General features: G+C 39.5%; 1 protein-coding gene across 2 annotated transcripts in view; it reads right to left on the reverse strand.

The window, feature by feature from the left end:
* Positions 1-4,839: 4,839 nt before the first annotated feature.
* Positions 4,840-22,662, reverse strand: part of Eps15 (epidermal growth factor receptor pathway substrate 15) — a 102,880-nt gene continuing 85,057 nt past the window's right edge. The window contains exons 20-25 of one of the 2 annotated variants that reach the window (XM_038333978.1): positions 21,715-21,851; positions 18,223-18,289; positions 14,826-14,902; positions 13,159-13,303; positions 9,443-9,624; positions 4,840-7,030 (exon numbers count right to left, since the gene is read on the reverse strand). In XM_038333978.1, the coding sequence (XP_038189906.1) occupies positions 6,884-7,030; positions 9,443-9,624; positions 13,159-13,303; positions 14,826-14,902; positions 18,223-18,289; positions 21,715-21,851 (755 nt within the window). In that variant the 3' untranslated portion in view covers positions 4,840-6,883. The remainder of the gene's footprint in view (positions 7,031-9,442; positions 9,625-13,158; positions 13,304-14,825; positions 14,903-18,222; positions 18,290-21,714; positions 21,852-22,662) is intronic. The other variant, XM_038333979.1, reaches the window with a different exon arrangement.

Raw genomic sequence — 22,662 nt, forward strand, 5'->3', positions numbered from 1 at the left:
GCATTTCCCACTTCTCAGTGTTGACTTAGAACGGTATTCGGCATTATTTTAAACTCAACTCGATCTTCGGAGCAGCTTTATTACCTGTGTCCTTTTACATCTCGAGTTTTTCTCAAGGTTTCTTCTAATGTGTCTGGGTGTTCTGCGGCATGTACTAAGTGTACCACATCTGCACACTGCTGAGAGAGGCCAGAAGAGCATGTCCAGTCCCCAGAACTGGAACTACAGGCTGTTGTGAACTGCTCTGAGAGTACTGGGAGCTAAACCAGAGTTTTCTGCAAGAGTAGCAATAGCTTTTAGCCACAAAACTGTTCATCTGTCCAGTCTCCACAGCCCAGCTTTAGTAACGGAGACAGGTGGGTAGAGAGTAGTTTGTCCAACACCGCACATGCCGGGAGGGTGTTAAGAGGTAGGATTGAACAGTCAGGCAGCAAGTCACTCCTACCTGCCTGCCTGGCATGCAAGTTCTGAGGATGTAGGCACTTAGGAGCCACTCTGCCAAGCTCTTATTAGTTTGCATCTTGTAATAGTCCTGAGGTAGAATATTCTTCCCATCCCCCACTTGCTCTAGAGCCAATGCCTAGGCTGAAACCTTGGCTTTAGGCCAGTTGCTTAACCTCCCTGTCCTGCTTTCTCACCACTGAACTTAGGAGAGTAACACCACAGACTACAAGTGTCTGTGTTATGCGGGTGAGCAACCACCTGCAGAGCAGTTCTGGTAAGTGTTCTGTGCACCTCCTTCAGTGATGACTTCATCCAGGATAAGAAAAGAAAGTATTCTATATAAATGACTTTAAGGGAAATCCGCTTTATCCCCTTTATTCAGAGATCAACATGTTCTTAAAATGGATCATTACATTCTCTATCTTCTTTTAATCTTTCTCATTTTTGAGTGTGTGAGTAAGGCAACTTGTGGTAGTCAATTTTCTTCACAAAGTGTATCCTGAGTACTGAATACAGACAATCCTCTGCCTCAGCCTCTACAGTTCACACTATAGGCATTATACTACCATCCCTGGCTCAAGATGATTTCTGTATCATTCATTCATGCAGAACATATACAACGTTAGGACCTGAACTTGATATTTTTTAAAATCAGCTTTCATTTTTGTCTTGTGACCCAGCACATATTCAATGACAAATTCTATCTCCTGAGATCTAAAACGATGCCCTTTAACACACTGAAAGATACACACAATGACTCAAAAGCAAAGGTATGCAGAGTTACTCCAAAGAGATAGACAGCCAACCAACCAGCCAAACCAGGCATCAGCTTGATCAACACATTCATCTATAAAACCATGCCCGTGACCCAGGTAGCTGAGATCAGGAAGGAAGAACTCATTAGTCTACTGTGAGCAAAGTCTAGTGACAATGCTAATGGGTTAGTGACATTCCGGTCCTTCCATCTGTTTCTGTCAACTCGATTAATGGATGCTGCCTAAGTTACTGATGAAATCAAGTTTCTTTTTTTTTCTTTTTTTCTTTTTTTTTTTTGGTTTTTCGAGACAGGGTTTCTCTGTGGCTTTGGAGCCTGTCCTGGAACTAGCTCTTGTAGACCAGGCTGGCCACCACCTCCTGGCTTGAAATCAAGTTTCTAAAGAAAGGTCCAACCTTAGAGCAGACTGAATTTACTAAAGTAAAAAAATGCCACTGATGTGAAGCGTCTTGGAGACTCAACCTTTCCAAATACACAGACGATGTGTGGCCTTGGATCCTACCCTTGATGTACTAGATCATAAACTGAGGGTGGGCTCCAACCATCCATTTGATATGCCTTCCAGGCCATCCTCAGCTTGCTAAATCTAGTGTTACCTCTTTCCTCTCACTAACATCTACTCAGAGCCTATGAGTTTTGTTTATTTCCCGATACAGGCTTTCTCTCTGTAGCCCTGGCTGTCCTGGAACTCGCTCTGTAGACCAGGCTGGTCTCAAACTCAGAGATCCACCTGCTTCTGCCTCCCTAGTGCTGGGGTTAAAGGCGAGTACTATCATGGCCTGGCAATCCTATAATTCGTTAATCTTTTAGGATTCAGGCATAACACTTAGGGTAAACTTCTCAACTGGATGACTTCACACTTTTTTTCCCTAAAGCAATTTCCTCAGTTACCAAGGAGATCTGACACATCTTGTTCCTTACCCACAAATGCAATGTTAGTTGCACTGGGCTATTTGAAACTTTTTAAAAGTAGATATGCCACCTTTTTTCCCTGAAGATTTACTTATTTATTATGTATACAACATTCTGCACACCAGAAGAGGGCGACAGATCTCGTTACAGATGGTTGTGAGCCACATGTGGTTGTTGGGAATTGAACCAGGACCTCTGGAAGAGCAGCCAGCGCTCTTACCCACTGAGCCATCTCATTTGGGATGGGAGACTCATGGAATCTAGGCTGGACTTGAATTCCTTATGTAGGCAAACATGACCTTCAACTTCTGATTCTCTTGCCTCTACCTCCCTAGTTTTGGAATTATAGGCTAGTACCATCCTACCCAGTTTACGCTATGGATTGAGCAGAGGCTTCATACATTCCAGGCAAGCACTCTGCCCACTGAGCTGCAGGCTCAGTTCCTCTAGTCCCTAGTCAGGTCTTCCTCCGGAGCCATCATCACTGGCTATTCTACATTTTTGCTTGGTGTTTTCTTTGGCCTTATGGTTTTAGGTCCCTCCCTCCCTCCCCAGCTCTCCACTGTTTTTGAGACGAAGTCTATGTAGCCTTCAAACTTGTAACCCAGGCTGACCTTTAATTCCCAGAATTGTCTTGTCAGCATCCAGAATGTTAGTCTTTTTTTTTTTTTTTTTTTTGGTTTTTCGAGACAGGGTTTCTCTGCAGCTTTAGAGCCTGTCCTGGAGCTAGCTCTTGTAGACCAGGCTGGTCTCAAACTCACAGAGATCCACCTGCCTCTGCCTCCCAAGTGCTGGGATTAAAGGCGTGCGCCACTACCGCCCGGCTAGAATGCTAGTCTTATTAGGACTAAACCACCACCTGGTTTAAACTTATACTCCTTTAATAAAAAGCAAGACTCGCCTTTCTGCCATATAGTTATGGGGTAATGTTAATAATTAACAATTGAATTCTCATATTTCAGCAACTCATGTAAGGTAAACAAGACTATTAATTGGATAATACTTTTATCCAAAATTTACTTTTAATTATGTGTATGTTCATATCTGTGCCTATGAGGCCAGAACAGAGCATTCGATCCCTGGGCTGGAGTCACGGCAGTCGTGAGCAATCAGTGTGGGTGAACTGAACTCTAGTCTTAGCAAAAGCAGCAAATGCGCATGACCACCAGAGCCATCTTTCTAGGCCTTTGGAGAATCAGTGCTTGCTTGCTTCCTTCCCTTCTTTCTTGACAGTCTCGACATGCAGCTCTGGTTGGCCTGGAACTCTACATAGACAAGCCTGACCTCCAACTCAAGAGGTCCACCTGCCCCTGCCTTCTTAGTGCTGGGATTAAGGGTATACACCACCACACTGGGTTCTGAAGAATGTCTTGAGGGTCTTAGGAACAATGCGATTCCATTAAGAGAGATGCACAGGCTCTTGTGGCATTTCTGCTCTGGCTTATCTCTATTAAGAACAACAAGTAGCAGTTAAGCTCTGGAGTTAGTTTCTTGGGTTCTCATTTGGGTATTTCTGAAAAAAAAAAATGGAGATAGTGCCTGTCTTTTTCAGTGATGGTAGTGAAGACCAAGTAGACATCTGTTAAACATGGAGGATCATGATGGCTTTAAAAATGTGACCACTATGTCCAGTTCCTATCATTTTCTATAAGCATTTTTTTTTTTAACACAAAACGAGGGAAGGTATGCAAAATACAACGTTGGAATCAAAGGATCAGGACTCAATTCACCTACCTGGTAGCTATGTAAACATATAACCTTCTGAGCACTAGGTCCCCCATTTCCAAAATGTGATTAAAAACTGTCCCTCCTTAGTCGTACCATGAAAACTAGACAAGAAACACAAGCACACACACAAAATGCTTGGCATAGGGGTTCACATCCACCACGTCTACTATGTGAGGTTGGGAGAAGAGCTCAGGGGGAAGTGCTGGTCTGGCATGCACGAGGACCCAGGGTGGTAGTGATTTCCTTAAAAGAAAAAGAACTAATATTAAAAAGGTATCAAGCTGAGTGGGTATTGCATGCTTATAACCCCAACCACTCATGAAAATGAGGCAGAACTGAGTTGGAGCTTAGCCTGACACAGCAAGGCCTCCATCTAAAAAAAAAAGAAAGAAAGAAAAGAAAGCCATCCCAAGTCAAACTGTCTAACTCATTAGTGAAGAAAACGAAGTAAAGGGAACCAGAAGCTAAAGAACTTTCTTTTGTTGTTATTGTTGCTTGTTTTTAAGAGGTCACACTATGCAGCTCAGGCTGACTTGGAACTAGCCATATGACTAGCCTGGTCAGAACTCAGAGGTCTCTTTGCTTCTGCCTCCTGGATTTAAAGGCATGCACCACCTCATCTGGCTTAAGGAATTTTCTGAAAGTTACTTTCTCAAAAATGGCAGAACAGGATTCGAGACCAGGAGCTTCCTAAGAACACAGACACAGGTCCTTCTCAACAGAGCCACAACCATGGATCTCAGGCTCTATCTCTATGTAGACACATTTCCTAGCTTCCTTTTACAAACAGGACAAAGTAACAAAAAGGGATAGCCAACATTTATTTATTCTAGATAATACTGTCTAAAACACTTCATACAGGATAATGTATACTGATGGCACACCTGTCCCTCCTCAGAGAACAGTGCAAAACTTCAATGCAAAATGATAGTACATTTTTAATTCTATGAAGAAAGCTCAAATAAAGCTGAACAAATAGGTAAAAGATGGTTAAAACTTCATCTTTATTTCAAGCGCAGGCTTTGGAGCCAGGGTCAACACCATAAAACATCACAAATGACTCTTAAGACATTCGTCCTATACAATCAAGCATGAAGATATAGATATGTTTATATAATATATACACATTTTAGTATGATATTGGCCCACGGAGTATACACATCTTAACCAAGGATGAGTCTCTAGGACTCAGCTAAGAGCATGGAGATTAGAGCAAACTTTACTGCACATCAAAAGCTGTTGTTTATAAGTTACAGATATTTAATATTTCCAGAGTTTTCTTTAATTAAAAATTCTTAAAGCATTTCAAACATTTTTCACTTTTCTCAGTGCAAAAGAAGGTTATTCAAGTCAACTTACCTTTCTCCTGAAGCGTGAGAGGAAAGGAGAACAGAGAACAATGCCTACCACAACTCCTAGCCTGACCTTTGCAGTCACCGTCTGCAGCAAATACTTAGGCCACTGGATTAGCTATCACCGCTAAAGCCTTGGGATTATGATTCATCCCTTACTTCACATGTATGACTTTATGCTGAAATATTTATTTACAAAGTAGAAAAAAGTTAGCAGTGCAAGAAAGTGGTTTAAGTTTGTTTTAAATTCCAGCCATCCAATAGTGTGTGTAAAGAAAGAAAAAAGCACCATTTTAAGATGGACTGATTAGACGCTGTAGATTTATTTACAGGACAGGCAGTAAGTTACTGGTCAACACAGTTCAATACCACCTTAACTTGTGACTTTTTACTTTTAAAAATTAAAATTTTTAATTAGTTTGTAGGTTCATTTTTATTTTGGTGTTGAAAACACTAAATTAGTAACTCATGTTAAAAAAAAAAGATACAATTTATAGTCTACTTCACAGTCCATTTCAAAGCCAGCTGTCGGGCCAGTCGAGCAGAAGATGGGCTTTTAACAAAGGCAGGGTTCTGATAATTTGGCACGTCTGTTTAATTTTTTCTCAATTTAAAAACCAGGATTTTGGGTAGGGGGGCAGTTTTTTAATTTTATAAATAAAAAAAAAATAAAGCAAGTAAACAAAGTAATTGAAACTCCTAAGATGGACAGAAAGCAAGAGGATATGTGTTACTTCTTCATTACATCACTGCAAATAGCTGGGCCCCACTAAAGAAACATGAAAACCAAAGTACTTTCCAATTCTAATTCAGGACACTTCTGAACTAAGGTCAGTGCAGCTGCCAAGGCAGATGGGTTCAGGCTAAGTGTTTGCTTAAACTAACAGGTTGCATTTTAAGTCACAAGTTTTTCTCACTATCACTTAAAATGAACATTTCCTTACAAATTTTATTTGTAAGCACTTTTTAAAAACTAGGAAATACGCAGCAATTAATCTTAAAATTCTTTAGGTCAAGAGAAAATTGTTTTAAAAATGTGTTTCACACACATTTAAAAATGTGTTTAATGCTTTTATTTTGGAATTACTTGAGCCTGGAACAATAATGGTTTAACTTAATTCACCTAGTTCTCGATAGTGGGGAGTATGTTCCTGTCTCTAAATAACAAAATGTATTTTCTCCAGAAGTACATACAATGCACTTTACTTTTTAACGTTCTGTACCGATCAAAAGAATCAGGATCTCTTTCCCTTCCCTCCTTCCACCACTCAGCTCAGGGAGAAGACGTGCACACTTTCGGAACTCCAGTTGCTGTCGGAGGAACTACGGAACGAGGGCAGCACGGCACGGAACTACATCTGCTGGGTTCTAGAAGGCAGAGGCTTAGCTCTAGCTTTACAGGACATGGTCTAAGCAGGCAAGAGCTCACTGGAAATGCACACCAGAACAGGGTCGAGAGGAAGCTGTCTAATTAGGGTACTGCTTTTGGAAGAAGAAAATAAAGGACACAGTTGAAACAGACCCCCCCCCCCAAAAAAAAAACCAAAAACCAAAAACCAAGTTACACTTTTGTCACATTTATAGGACTCTCAAACTTTTTGTATCCCATGCTCATAGGTAGTTTAATGCACATGGTAAATAGCTTCAGTATTCAAGAACAGCACTGCTGACTTCATGCTTCAGAGATCTCGGACTTGCTAAGTGCAATGGCCAGTTCCAAGTCTTCTTGTTCCTGCTGATTGAGTCTCGCAAGTCTCTGCTCTTCTTCTCTCTCACTTTCTCTCTTCGCCCATTCAATCATATCTTCTTCAGAGGGGTACTGCCGTTTAAAAGACCAAAAGATGAATGAATAAGAAAAATAATGAAGGCTTTTTATAAAAGAGCATTAACTATTTGTTTTACCTAGAGAACTCTGGGAATAATGTTACTCGTTTTTCTGAAAATATGTTTTACCTAGCGAGTTCTGGTTGAGTTTAAAATTATAATACAATCTATGAGAAGAAATGTTTATAAAAATACAATAAACGTTAAAAGCATGACTTTAAAACATAGAAATTACAGGCATGGTGGCACATGCCTCAGTCCTAGCATCTGGGAGACAGAGGCAGGAGGACTGCAAATCAGAAGCCAATCTGGGACATACAGTGATATTCTGTCTCAAAAGAGGAGAAATATTTAGTATAGACTAGGAGATTTAAAAACAGAAGTGGTGTAGTCTTTCAATTCAATGTAAAATGCTTGCTATTTAAACTTTAGTGATCACTTATCACATAGCAATTTTTTTCTTCTTTTCTTTTTTGAAAGTTTTAGGATATCACTACATGGGCTCAAGCTGACTTCAAACTCATGATCCTCCTGCCTGTGTCCTGAGTGGTAGGATTACATGCCATATGTATCATTATGATGTATCATTAAGATTAATGCCACTGGTAATACGAAAAGCTGCCTTACCTGGCCTTTCAAGGGTACCCCAAAACTATAAAGCAAAAACAGGTAAATTCTGCTATATATAAGATTATTAGCTAGGTTAAACAGTACATGAACCAAATTATTTTTTAAATATTTTGAAGATCCTGATAATATTTAAACTTTTAACCCAGTTTTATATAACTAAAATGACCCAGTTTAAGCAAAACCTTAATACTGATGGTGATTAGATTGGAAAAAATATTTGTAATTACAATTAAATTTCAACTTCAGTAGAAACTAGATACAAAACTCTACTTGGTTTCAGTCTTGACACACAAGGAGGCCATCAAAAGAAGTGAAATTAACTGGAAGGCTTTGGCAGTGTGCATGAGACTCTTGGTATGCTTCCCAAATCCCTCACAATGCAAACAGAGGACTTTATTGTTAGCTACTTTATGCTGTACTGAGACTCTGAGCGGGAAATAAGCAAAATGCCTCTGCTATTGTTTAAGACTCACAAGGTTTTGACTTGCAGAACCATATTTAACATAATGAACTGAACATCACAAACTTCCAGAATGTTATTTTACAAGGATCACAATCTCCTAAGAAAGTCAATTCTTTGTTCTTCTCTGCTTCAAACAACTCAACCTCTACCTGACATAGAAGATAATTCTGCCTTGCCATTTCTTTTCAATATTAAAAATAGGGATTTCTATCATGTTCCTTCACACTTAGGAGATGCCCCTGGAACCTAAGAGTACAGACTTAAAAGGTAGGTACTGCAGTTGCCTTAGGTGCATACAGATCTCTGCTCATCTCATTTCTAAGTAAGCAGAGTAGTAACAGGGACAAAAAAACTACTCAGAGGAAGAAAACAACAGGCAAGCTGTGACCAGGGGCACTCGGCCACTCAATCTCCAATCTCCAAAGTCAAGGATAAAAGGTAAAAAGCAGGGAAATTCTTCTTATAGAATAGGCAGCGGTAATGAATGTTACTTTGTGTGAAGGAAAAATCTGGGAAAATTAAACTTTGTTAGCTATTCTAAGAATTTCATTTTTAAAAAAATTTGTTTTATCTGAGCAATGATGAAATATATGGTGTCTCCATGATTGGTTGCTCCGTTTCTATGATCATAAAGGTCTTGCTTAAGCTATTCTCATAGCACTTCTCCAACTTTCTTAAAGAATTCTTAGATCTTAATGACAGTTTATTTCATAAAACTGAAAAGACTATCACAGCAGAGCACGAGTTTAGTATGAACGAGTAACTGGGTTCACAGACGGATCAAAAGAACCACAACAACAGACCATGAAAACGACTGTGAATATAGTAAATAAGGAGTTGGCTTTGTATTCAAAGAACCCCTGCACTGTCCTCTTAAAGAAACTGCCAACCAGTCTCTGGAAACTGCTAAAGCTTTGTACACAAACACTCATACAGTTACAAATAGACAAGCTTGTTACTGGCATTATAAACAGTAGGCAGACAGCAAACTTTAAAATCACCATCATGCACAACCATTTGCCAAATAATAACTGTCGAGATTTTACTTATATTTATGTTACCAAGACTGAAAGATGGGTTTATAAAATAACTTATTTAGAAGAAACAAGACAACTAAAATCAGCTGAGCAATGCAATCATCTCAGAACCAGCAAAACCAAACCAAATAGAATTTGCTTGGGGAAAGAATAAAAGATACTTTTTAGTATGTTTGTAAAATGATGCAAATTTGGAAGGCTACCAAGAAATCTTTGTCAACTCTTCAAACTATAAATGCAAAGATTTTCCCCCAAACAGCCCATTCACAGTACTTACAGCACTGAAGTTAGCAAAATTGCTTGGGTCAGCCTCTTTATTGGTAGTGGTAGTAGAAGTGAATGGATCACAAAACATATCAGGATCCTTTTCTTTGGGACTATCATTGCCTGAGAAAGGCTGAAATGGATCATTCAGTTTAAAGGGATCAGAAGAATCCAATTTGTTGATGGGTCTTTTCCCTGGATCAAAATCATTAAAATTAACCAGTAGACACAGCAAACACAAGCACACAAAACATGTTCACAGGGAGCATTAAAGAACTGCAGGCAGTGCACAGAGCAAGAGTCCAAGGCATATTCTCAGTATTGCCTTAAATGGCCACACCAACTGTCCTCAAGGTCTTCACACCTCTCTCAAAAACCAGGGGCAGGCCGGGCGGTGGTGGCGCACGCCTTTAATCCCAGCACTCGGGAGGCAGAGGCAGGCGGATCTCTGTGAGTTCGAGGCCAGCCTGGTCTACAAGAGCTAGTTCCCAGGACAGGCACCAAAAGCCACAGAGAAACCCTGTCTCGAAAAACCAAAAAAAAAAAAAAAAAAAAAAAAAAAAAAAAAAAAAAAAAAAAAAAACCAGGGGCAGCTAAATGGATAAAGTCCAAAAACAAAAAAGAGGAAACGGGACAAGAATTATGATTTTGTCCAAAGATTAAGTCTTTCTCCATTTAAAGAAGCACGTTCCTGAGGAAGGTAATGAGAACAAGGAAAATTGGTAAAGGGCAGACAGCCTGGCCTCTGCTAGAGCTGCGGCCTCACACTAGTAGCAGCAAAGATAAGCGATTTGAAGTGTGGCAAATTTCTTCTGTCTTTTCTCTGCTATAATCACACATATATAATGCCTAGTAGCATAAAATATAAGATTAACTTGACAAAAACCTCACTTCTATAAAACTTCAAGCTGAGACTGACCAACACTTAGAAGTTCAGTCTGTACATGTACTGCTGACTAATCTTTGACCAAATAACAGTACGTTGCTCTGCTAATTCATAACCCACTGTTTCGATACTATATATATACTGTTTATTGATTGATTACTTGATTGGTTTTCTCAAGACAGAGTTCCTCTGTGTAGCCCTGGCTGTCTTGGAACTTGCTCTGTAGACCAGGCTGGCCTCAAACTCAGAGCTCTGCCTGCCTCTACCTCTCTAGTGCTGGGATTAAAGGGGTGTGCCATTATGCCCAGCTTTCTCCAAGTTTAAAGTATTACTTAAAGTGTGTAACATTTTTTGAAAAAAAAAAAGAGAGAAATTTAAGTTTCTTCAAATGTGTTCTTCCTATAGCAGTATGCTCATAGTCATAATTGATTTTTTTCATAAACATAGTTTATAAAAGAGGCTTGTATCGCATACCACTACACATGCCTTTGCAAAGTGCTGTGAAGGCAGGCAGGATCTGAGTCACAACTACCATATAACAACGAAAGCACTGAGGCTTAGATATAGGAAATAACAGACTTAAGATCACAAAATAATGACTCCAGGTACAGCTTATGAATCCTTAGGTTTGCTCTGTAGTACCACTAGAAAAACCCAAACAAACCAATGAAAATCCCAAAGGAAATGAAAACCAAAGCCAGGCAGTGGTGGCGCATGCCTTTAATACCAGCACTTGGGAGGTAGAGGCAGGCGGATCTCTGTGAGTTTGAAGCCAGCCTGGTCTACAAAGTGAGTTCCAGGACAGCTAGCACTATCATACCGAGAAACCCTGCTTTGAAAAACCAACCAAACCAACAGCAGCAGCCAAAAACAGTAAAAACCACAACCAAGCCTGGGGTTAATACTTGGAATGTGGCAGGAGAGAGGAGGAGGAATTCAGTTTGAGACCAGGTTGGACTACATGGGGCACTATCTAAAAAACAAAATACTAAAGCACTGGGAATGTAATTCAGTGGCAGAGTGCTTATCTAGCATTCATGAGATCTCAGGTTTAATTACTAAAACTGGGGGTGCAGTAGGGTTCACAAACTCAGGCTAGTACCACCTGTTAGTTAGTTCTGTTGGGGAATATTATTTTAAAGCATATTGCTTCTGCTTCTGCAGAATGTGTTTAACTGTGAAGCTGTGATTCTTTGCCTGTTGAAAACACATGATGGTCTAATAAAGAGCTGAATGGCCAATAGCAAGGCCAAGAGCAAGGCTAGGTGGGGCTGGCAGGCACAGGATAAATAGAAGGAGAAATGAGGAAGAGGAGAACAAGGGGGAGGAGGACATCAGGGGCCAGTCGTGTACAGAAATAGACAAAGAGCCGGGCGGTGGTGATGCACGCCTTTAATCCCGGCACTCGGGAGGCAGAGTCAGGTGGATCTCTGTGAGTTCCAGGCCAGCCCAACTACAGAGGTAGCTCCAGGACAGGCTCCAAAGCTACAGAGAAAACTTGTCTCGAAAACAAACAAACAAACAAACAAACAAAAAACAGAAATAGAGAAAGATATGCACCCAGGGCCAAAAGGTAGTCGTGATAACTTAAAAAAAGCGGGCAAGAAACAAGCCAAGCTAAAGCTGGGTGTTTATAAGTAAAAATAAGCCTCCTTGTGTGTTTACTTGAGAGCTGGGTGGTGGGCACCCCCAAGAGAGTATAAAGAGTAAAACCTTGCACTACACTGTTCTGTCTCTGAACCTTCACATAGATTCTGGGAACTGAATACAGGTTACCAGGCTCATGCAGCAAGTAAGTACCTGTGCCCTATTAAGTTATCTCATTAGCCTTGTTCTCAGCTTTAATTAAGACACTAAATTAAGGCATTTGAGTTTTAAAACTATACTCACACAGGTGTAAAAGCATAAATGAACAAAATATTACTTTAAAATATAAAGACTGATCAATTCTCTTTAAAAGATGAGAAGCATTTAACTCATTTATCTAAGTTCTGAACAGATATTCAATCAAATATCATAGGAAAGTTATTATGAAAAGGCAAAATGATTATATAACAAAACTTAAAAAAGTGACCATCTAACTTTGGGGCTGAACTTTTACCCAGGAATGAGCTGGCAGCACTACCCATACTCTGGGGAACTGTCTTCACAGATACTTTATTCTGCATAGAAACAAACTTTTTCTTGGTGTAGTGCTAAACACAACACCAAGCCCCCAAAAACAAAAAACAAAAACAAAAAAAACCAAAACTACAATTTGTTCCTAGACTAGACAAAGAATTTTAAAATCAGACTTCTAGAGCCAGGTGTAAAGGTACACATCTTTAAACCTAGCATTCAGGAGGCAGAGGCAGGTGGATCATTCAAGAGTTTTGAGTTCAAAGCCAGTTTGGTCTACAAAGCAAGTCCCAGGCCAGCTAAACAAAACAAAACAAAACAAATGTCTATTGTAAACTAAATGAGTTTTAAAGAGCAAGCAGTTCTTTTTGCTACTCTTGCCTGCCACTTCCTTGCTTTTTTCTAAACAAAAATAAAAAATAAAAGATTTACAGAGACTTTGTATTTGTTTTTTCTCAAGAAAATTAATTTAAAAACCAGAGTACAGGAAACTGCTATCCAAATAATAATCAATGGGTTTCCAAAAACAAAACAAAAATAAAGAGATTTTACCCCAACTTTATCTAAATGGGGAGGGGAAGGGGCACATGCCTAGCTGGAGAGGTCAGCAGCAAGCTTATGCTAAGTGCCTTTATGTAACACGAAACAACGTACGAAAGGCCCACACCACACTTCCTAGAGGGAAAAGGCATACAGTTGTCCAGGAAAGGCCTCAACTCTCCTACCAGGGGGTGGCGGGCACGGTCTTGTTGGCGTTCCAGTCTTGGGCGGCAGTGCTGGAGGTACATCCTCACTCTTGGTGGATGTTTCCTCTAACATATTACTGGCAGAACTTGATGTGGAAGGATTAAAAGGATCTTCATTGTTGACCTTTGTTTAAAAAGAAATGTTTATACAGTTTGATATACACATGGTCATATAGTATTCAGATGAATGATTTACGTATCAGCAGTTTTATTTGAATTCCCCAAAGTGACATTTTACCCTTTACATTCAAGAACAAACAGGATTACAATTTATCTGTATGAGCAGGCATTCTCATAGCTTTACTTATCAAAAGCCAACAGACATCAAAACAAAAAGATTAAAGACTTATTAAGTAAGCATTAGGCAACACAAAACTTCTTGAGGTACAAAAAGATCGTCTGAGTTGAATGAAAATGGAGCAAAAAGAATGGCTGATTCTATGCTTCTCAGTGCACTTAAATATAGGCAAGACAATAAAAATTAGAGAAAATGGCTTCTAGAAAAACTGAAGATAATCTGAGAGTCAATTTTTCAAAAGTAAACGGATTCTGTGGAATGTTGTCTTTTTTAAAATTTATTTATTTTTATTTTATATGTGCTTTTGATGTTTTGCCATGGGTGTCAGATCCCCTGGAACTGGAATTACAGACAGTTGTGAGTTGCCATTTGGGTGCTGGGAATTGAATCAAGGTTTTCTGAAAGAGTAGTCAATGCTCTTAACCACTAAGCCATCTCTCCAGCTCCAAATATTAAGTCTCAATGTTGGTTTGAAAACCCTGACTTTTAAACATATGAGGATTATTGGCTTTCCTGTAACAAATCAGATTATGATTTATTTAGGTCAATGATAAACTTTCTTTTTTTCTTTTTTGGTTTTTTGAGACAGGGTTTTTCCATGTAGGCCTGGCTGTCTTGTTCTGTAGATTTGCCTGCTCTGCCTCCTGAGTGCTGGGATTAAAGGCGTGGGCAACCACCAATGGGTTAGGCCAGTGTTTTTTAACAGCTGCACAGCTAACTTTTTGGGATGGAATAACTACATCCTGGGAGTGGGAATGGTGGCTCTGCAGTGAACTGGACGATGTACTCACTAGATATGAGCGGCATCTTCTACCTAGTTCTGAGAACCACAAATGTCTCTGGACACTGTCAAATGTTCCACAGGGACAGAAAATTTTGCATATCTTCAAATATTTTTCTCTTAGCCTGAATCAATACTACAGCTATGCTGGACAATAGGTGGCAGACACCCAGCACTGGATTTTATCTTGGTGTAGACCCTAATAACTTCAAAGGATAAAATCAAATGGGTATACAGGAGATGGAATGAATGTTGTGGCTAATGACCCAGAAAAGACACAGGGAAACAAATGTAATTCAACTGGAAAAAACATTTAAACAGAGAGACAACTCTCACACTGACAATGAGTAGACCTTTCAGAAGAAAATGTAACCACCTGTACCACTGCCTTCTACATATAGAAATTCAATTACTTTACAGCTGATCTGTAACATGCATCTGTAATCAGCCCTGCTACAGACTGACTGCAGTTGTATCCACATTTGTGAGAAGGCTCTAACTATAAGAAGGCCGCTCATTTGATGGAACATGATGTATTGTTTCTTCCTATTAATCACTGCAGATTACCTTTGACAATGTGCTGAAGTCAGCAAATCCATCTCCAAATGATTCATTTCCAAAAACAGAAGCAAAAGGGTCTGCGGCTAAAAGGAGCAAAGAAAAATCAGTGTAAGACATCATCTCTCATGTCCGTGTTTTGTTTCGGTAACATTCAGAATAAATATTTCTAAATTTATGACTGAAGTCTATACAGACAAGGTACATACTGAAAATCCCGTATGGTGTATGCCTTTGTATAAACCAGCTGTAAATGACCCAGGAGCAAACCAGGTCTAGTTGAAGGTGGGTTGTTTAAGCTCTGGAACACATGTCAAACAGCTCCTATGGACTTCATTTAATTGCTGTTGGTTCTGAGGAAAGTACAGTCCAGGATGGCATATGACTTTTATTTTGTCTATCAGTCTCTCAAGTGCCAAGATCACAGTCACGTGACACTGTGCTTGGCCAAATTATGTCTCATAATGGTATCAAACACTTTAAAGGGTCATTAGCTACACATTTCACACATCACTCAAGTCTCATTTCAAATGCTACCTCTTCCACAAACCCAGGGCATTTTCCACAGCAAGAAGTGAGTTCTTCATTCACTACCACAATAACTGTATTCTACTTTGTTCCAGTTATCTATAATTGATAAGTAGTTTGAATTTGTCAGATATTTTCCCCCATCCTAGCCAGCTGTCACAGGCACAGATCTGAGTGTGTATGCTGGAGGAGGTAAGGCACACCTGCTCAGATTCTAGGATAGATTTGCACTAAGAACCTGTGGTTAAAAATAAAAAGAGATGGCCAGTCGTGGTGGCGCACACCTTTAATTCTAGCCCTCGGAAGGTAGAGGCAGGCGGATCTCTGTGAGTTCAAGGCCAGCCTGGCCTACAGAGTAAATTTGAGGACAGTCAGAATTGTTTCATAGAGAAATCCTGTCTTGAAAAACCAAAATCAATCAAACAAACAAACAAAAACCCAACCAACCAACCAAACATACAAAAAATCCTAAAGAGAAAGTTCCCCCAAAGAGTAGCTGCTTACCAAAGAATCCTAAAATGAAAACCTCCCCCTCACCTCTACACCCTTTAAATGTAAGATTATCAAGGTCAACCTCACAGTCTTCAAGAGATACTCTTGAGTAAAATGTATCTGCAAAGAAACATTCGTATCTTAATGGGTACAGCTTTAATCAGCACCTGGAAAGACACTGTATTTCCTCAATCTGGGGCTAGTAAAATATTATACACAGTCATACAGACAGACAGACAGACACACACACACACACACACACAACTAATCTCATCTGAAGCAGAGAAACAGAGCATACAGAAACAGGCTCTGGACTGGCTCTCCCATACTCCTTTTCTTCCACAGTGTGCAGTGTCTATCCAGCAGGAGCAAGCAAGTGCTGGAAGAACCCAAGCACTTAATGTACTTTCATAGCAACCATATTTTAGCAGTAATAGAAGACAATGATTTTTTTAACCAATATAAATTAAACATATATATGAAAAAACAGAAATTTACTCATTTTAAAAACTGATTTTGAAAGCCCACAATTCTAAATGTGATTAGTACCCGGCATTAGAGTAACTCGTCTGTTCCATATCTGCTTTTTATTTCTCATTCTTGCTACTCATGCTGGGGGTTAAAATCCAATTCCCTGAAACTCAGTCATGCTGAATCTTACGACAATTTGTTCAACATAAGAGATCCAATTTGTTAAGGTATTTGTACTAATTCCTTTATATCATAAACTACTTGGTCACATCAACAACCTGAGAAAATAACACATCCTACTAGCCATATGACATTAAAGCATTCATATCTGAATTTACTTTCTTCTAGTTTCCTGTGCTCCCAAGCAGTAGCCAGCCTACTATCTGTCTTATTCTTAATGAAGAGTGGAAACAAAGCAGTTACTTAGTTGAATCTATTTATTTATTTATTTATTTATTTATTTTTGGTTTTCTGAGACAGGGTTTCTCTGTAGCTCTTCCAGCCTGTCCTGGAACTTGTTCTGTAGACCAGGCTGGCTTCAAACTCAGAGATTCTCCTGAGTGCTGGGACTAAAGGTGTGAGCCACCACAACCCGTTTTGAAAATGTTTTAAGATTCCATCAGACCTAGGATTGAATCTAGTCAACTGGTTTACCTTTTCATAAACTGTAACCTTGATCAAGTTAGTTATTAATATTCTAGAACTTAAGTTTCCTTGTGCTTAGATTTTTCTCTGTATTTTAACAGAACCTCTTTATATTAAAAGTAATTTTTGTTACTCATTTGAAGCCACTCACTTTTAAACTTAGGCTAAAATCTTTAGGAGTAAATGCCAAACAGTACTTTATAGGGTTGAACACCAGGGTTGAGAGAAAGAGGTGCTCACAAGAAAGTAAAATATACTGGAGAATATTTATGTGGGCCTCGTTTTAAGATTTATTTTATGTAGAAGAGTGGTTTGCCTGCATGTGCACATGTGCACCTGGTGTCCATGGAGGTCAGAAGACGGCACTGGATCCCCTGAACCTGGAAATAAGAACTGTTGTGAGCCAGCATGTAGGTTCTAGACCTGAACATGGTCTTCTACAAAAGCAGCAAATGCTCTTAACTGCTGAGCCATCTCTCCAGTCACCTCCTTTTTTCAAAAACAAAACCAAAAAACAAGTTCTTATTTTATAGTCCAGGCTAGTCTGAAATTCACTATGTAGTTCCTATTATGTAGCTCAGGCTGGCCATGAACTTATAGCAATCCTACCTCATCCTGAGAACTAGGATTTTAAAGGGTTATCATCATACCCTGCTAATTTTTAATATTTTTTCCTTTCATGTATTTGTGTGCATGTTTATACATGTGCATATGTGTGGTTTGCACATGAATGTTCATGGCAAGGTCAGGATAGAACACTGGATGTTTTCCTTGACAAGGTCTCTCACTGAACCAGAAGCTCACCATCTTGAACAGGCTAGCTGGCTAGTAAGCAAGTGTGCTGTCAGTATCCACCGTCTCTGCTCCTCAGTGCTGAGGTTATAGTCAAGTGCAGTCAGCTTTTTATGCAAGTGCTAGGATTCAGACTCAGGTCTGAAGGCTTATACAGCAAGTGCTCTTACCCACTGACCGATTTTCTGTTCAGCTCAACACTACACTGTATAAAGAAAAAGCTTCTTGGTTTTGCTGACACTGAACACAGTGTGCCGTCTGGAGACCCTGGAGGTGAATGGTCACTGAGATGATGAGTGAGGACAGCAGGAAGTGAGACACAAGTACCTGCTGCTGCTATCACCAGCATGCTATGAATGGAAATAGTTACACATCAATTTAAAAGTCATAATTAATAGGGCAAAAATGTTTAGAGAAGAAACTCTTAAAGAAGAAGCAATGATGAGCACTAATAAAGCTGACAGACAAAGGTCTTTACCTGAATCACTAGCTGCAACAACTGTTCCACCAGGAGCAAACGGATCATTGTGCTTCCAAGTTTCTACCTATAGGAATGGTACAAATCTATGACTGAGAGGCAACACTTCATAGCTGAATTTTACTGTCAAACCTAAGAAAATACTTTACAAAATTCTTTATTAGAAAACAGAAACATCTGGAACACAGTTTTCCCTTTCCTTATATGTAGTCTCAATGAATAAAAATAATTACTCTCTTTGACTGTAAAATACTTACTCTAAAAAGTATGAGGCATATGGATAATTTAACAAGTTGTATGCAGTCATCTCTCAGGAAGGTCCCAACACTCAGTTGGCTTCACGTGCCTCTTGCCAACCACAATCCTAACCCCTCTTCTGCAGGTCACTTTTTGGTAGTACTGGGACTGAACCCAGAGCTCACACATGCTAACTAAGCCCTATGTCACTGAGTTGTATTACCCAGCCCTGTAGAGGTGACCAGTGTCCTGGCTTTGATGGTATTCAATTCTTTTGCTTTATAAGAGCTTATGTGAACTTTTTAGTGTGCAAAGATTTAGACTTACAGAAGAGGTGTAAAGACAGTTCCCACATGCACTTCTAGCTACCTCTAATGTTAATATTTCATGTAATCATGGCCTATTTCCTAAAACTAAGGATACTTATTTATTTATTGATTTTTCGAGATAGAGTTTCTCTGTGTTGCTTTGGTGTCTGTCCTGGAACTAGCTCTTGTAGACCAGACTGGCCTCGAACTCAGAGATCCACCTGCCTCCCGAGTGCTGGGATTAAAGGCGTGCGCCACCACCGCCTGACTTAAAACTAAGGATTTAACATCAGAAAAACCTAAATTACAGTTACAGGCTTTATTTAGACTTCAAAAGTTTTTCACTACTATCCCCTTTTTACTCCAAATACTACCATTTTCTTTAACACCGTGTAACAAATCTAGCAGGGCATAGTGTCACAGGCCTTTAATCCCAGAATTTAGGAGGCAGAGACAAGTGGATCACGGTCAATTTGAGGCCAGTCTGGTCTACTTAGTGAGCTACAGGACCACCGGATTGGATAGAGAAACACTGCATCATAAAACAAAACAAAACAAAATAAAAAATAAAAACCTAGGATTCTGCCCTTAAGAGGACCTCTTAATGAGCTGCAGAAGGCACATACACAACACCCAAGGAGGGAGGAGGATGTAATGCACTATGGATGTCAGCTTTCATTCTACTTCTTCACCACACACAGGGATGAGACAGAGTGTACTGCCCAGAAAAGAATAATGGTCATGCTGGACATGGCAGCCTACTCCTTTAATTCCAGCACTCAATAGGCAGAGGCAGGCAGATCTCTGCAAGTTCAAGGTTAGCCTGGTATACAGAGTAAGTTCCAGGCCAGCTGAGGTTGTTACATAGAGAAACCAAGTCTCAAACAAAACAAAACAGAATAATGGTCATAAATGCCTGACTTCATGGTGGTACACGCCTTGCAATCCTAGCACCAGGGAGGTAGAGGCCACAAGATCTAAAGTTTAAAGCCAGCTTCAACTACATAGTAAGTCCAAAGCCAGGCTGGTCTACAGAGAAAGTTACAGGACAGCCAGACAGAGAAACCCTGTCTTGGGGGGTGGGGTGAGGGGCGGGGAGTACTATTAATCTAACCTCTGTTAACCTCCCATACATTACATTATTTTTCTGTTCATATTTCATCTCACATAGCCCAGGATGGCCTCAAACTCACTAACAGCTGAGGACGACCTTGAACTCCCAATTCTCTTGCCCCTACCTCCTAAGCACTGGAATTACAGGCCTGAAACATATCTGGCTCATTATTCTTTTAAGGAAGTAATCTTCACCTAAGAATAATAAATGACAAAACAGTCGTGTAAAAGGCCTATCAATTAATTGTGCCCCTCTAGGTCCAGTTTACTAACAGAAATGAGATTGCTGCTTCAAAAAGTCTCTAAATAAAGAACAAACAAAATAAAATAAAAAATAACACAGTTTCATTGTATTATTCTGAGTATTTCTAAATATCCAGGATATAAATTTTTAAAATTTATTCTTATTTTATGTATGTGAGTGTTCAGGCTGCATGTGTGTGTGTATATATATACGTGTGTGTGTGTGTGTGTGTGTGTGTGTGTGTGTATGTGTGTTCCTGCTTGTATGCATGCTGGCCTGTAGTCTGTGGAGGCCAGAAGAGGGTGTCAGATCCCCTGAAACTGGAGTTACAGACAGTTGTGAGCTGTTGGTGGGTGTAGAGAACGGAACCCAAGTCTGATACCTGTTGAGCCATCTCTTCAGCATCTCTATAGATAATTTTTTAAAAACTTATTTTTAACTTTATTTTATGTGCATTGGTGTGAAGGTGTCAGATCCCAGGAAGCTGGAGTTATAGACAGTTGTGTGCTGCCATGTGGGTGCTGGGAATTGAACCTGGGTCCTTTGGAAAAGCAGCCAGTGCTCTTAAACACTGAGCCATCTCTCCAGTCCTATATAAGTATTTTTTAAAAAGTCTTCAGACACAAAATACCCAGAGCATATTAAAGTAACATGATTTAAAAAAAAGATTTTTTTTTTTGGTTTTTGTTTGTTTTTGAGACAGGGTTTCTCTGTGTAGCTCTGAATTTCTCTTTGTAGACCAGGTTGGCCTCAAACTCAGATATTCACCTGACTCTACCTCCCCAGTGTTCGGACTAAAGGCATATGCCACCACTGCCACCACTGCCCAGCATAAATAACGGGAAAAATGGCTCAGTTATTAAAGGATAGGCTCACAACCAAAAATGTCTAAATTTTTTAAACAAGGAGTATCAACATCTGCCTTTTAAAGTGAAATTGAAGATTACAGACATGACCATGCAGCATAGAGAGGCTTTGGATCAGCCTATGGCTGCTAAACAGAATTTATACTTTTCAAGATTAACATTCCAGGTATAACTATAAAACAACATGAATTATTTTATTCTTATAAAATATTAATGCTCTTTAAGTAATTTGTATTCCTTCAATAATACAACAGATATTTATAAAAAGTTTTACTTAAAGCTGGGCGACAGTGGTGCATGCCTTTAATCCCAGCACTGAGGAGGCAGAGGCAGGTAGTTGGATCTCTGTCGAGTTCGAGACCAGGCTGGTCTACAAAAACTAAAAGTTCCAGGACAGGCTCCAAAGCTACAGAGAAACCCTGTCTCCCCCTACCCCCAAGTTTTACTTAAGACAGGCTTTTGGATTTCCAGTCTCTTCTATTTAATATCAGCAATGAGATAAGGATGAACTCCATTTTTGGACAAGCTAAATCATCCTAGTCATCTCCAGTGGATGATCAAAGTATGAAATATTACATTAGACAAAAACTTGCATGGGTGGAAGACATACAAATTTCATATGGACCATTAAGAACAATCAAAAAGCAGGTTCTATCACTGTATATTCAAGAAATTTCCTTAGGAAATTTGTTTAGCTGTCTGAATTTTTCAACCCGCCACTTACCGATGTATTGCTGCTATTGCTGGACGCACTGAAAGGGTCAGCACTTGATGTGGTAAAGGGGTCAGTAGAAGACTGCTTAAAGAAGCAGTCAGATGCAAACGGGTCCGAACCTTTGAAAGGATCACCACCAAATGGATCTAAAGAGAAAAAAGAAACAAATATAAAAAGCTGAAAACCTATCATAATTTACTACTGCTTATAGGCATTATCACTATTTCAATTAAATTTAAGACATTTTGAAGCATTCCTTATGAGCCACTGTGAGGTTGGGCTGGGTCTGTCCGCCATTCAGACTCAAAACCGTTTCTTTTTACTTCTTTTTGTCCTTCCCAATGCTGGCCAGAGTCTAAGTTTGCATATTCTGATATTTGGAGCTCTTACTTTTTTTTTAAAGCTCCTGTCCTTACACTGTAGCTGGCTTGCCCATTACATGACTGACCTCCATGCTAGCTTACTGATAACACTGCTTTTCCCTTCTCTTCTCCATTCCCTTCCTCTAAGAAACTGTTGGGATTTACAGCTTGCCTGCCCTGGTGTTTTTCTTTCAAAATCAACAAAACTGTCCTCTTTGAACAGACTTTGCTTGACTTTCAAAAACTAAAAAGTAACTTGAATTCCTGCAGAACCTCACATTCCCTTTTTTATGAGTTCAAGGCCAGCCTGATCTATAAGAGCTAGTTCCAGGACAGGCTCCAAAGCTACAGAGAAACCCTGTCTCAAAAAAAAAAAAAAAAAAAAAAAAAAAAAAAAGAAAAAAGAAAGAAAGAAAAAAGAAAGAAAGAAAAAAGAAAGAAAGAAAGAAAAAGAAAAAAAAAGTGAGGCTTGGGTTGGAGGTGTAGTAGAATACTTGCCTAGCATGTGCAAAGCCCTGAGTTTAATCACACATGCACGCACGCACGCACATGCACACTCACAAGGCTCTAATCACTCTCTAAATATTTTAACATC

The sequence above is a fragment of the Arvicola amphibius genome, chromosome 6 (genome assembly GCF_903992535.2).
Source record: "Arvicola amphibius chromosome 6, mArvAmp1.2, whole genome shotgun sequence".
NCBI lineage: Eukaryota > Metazoa > Chordata > Mammalia > Rodentia > Cricetidae > Arvicola > Arvicola amphibius.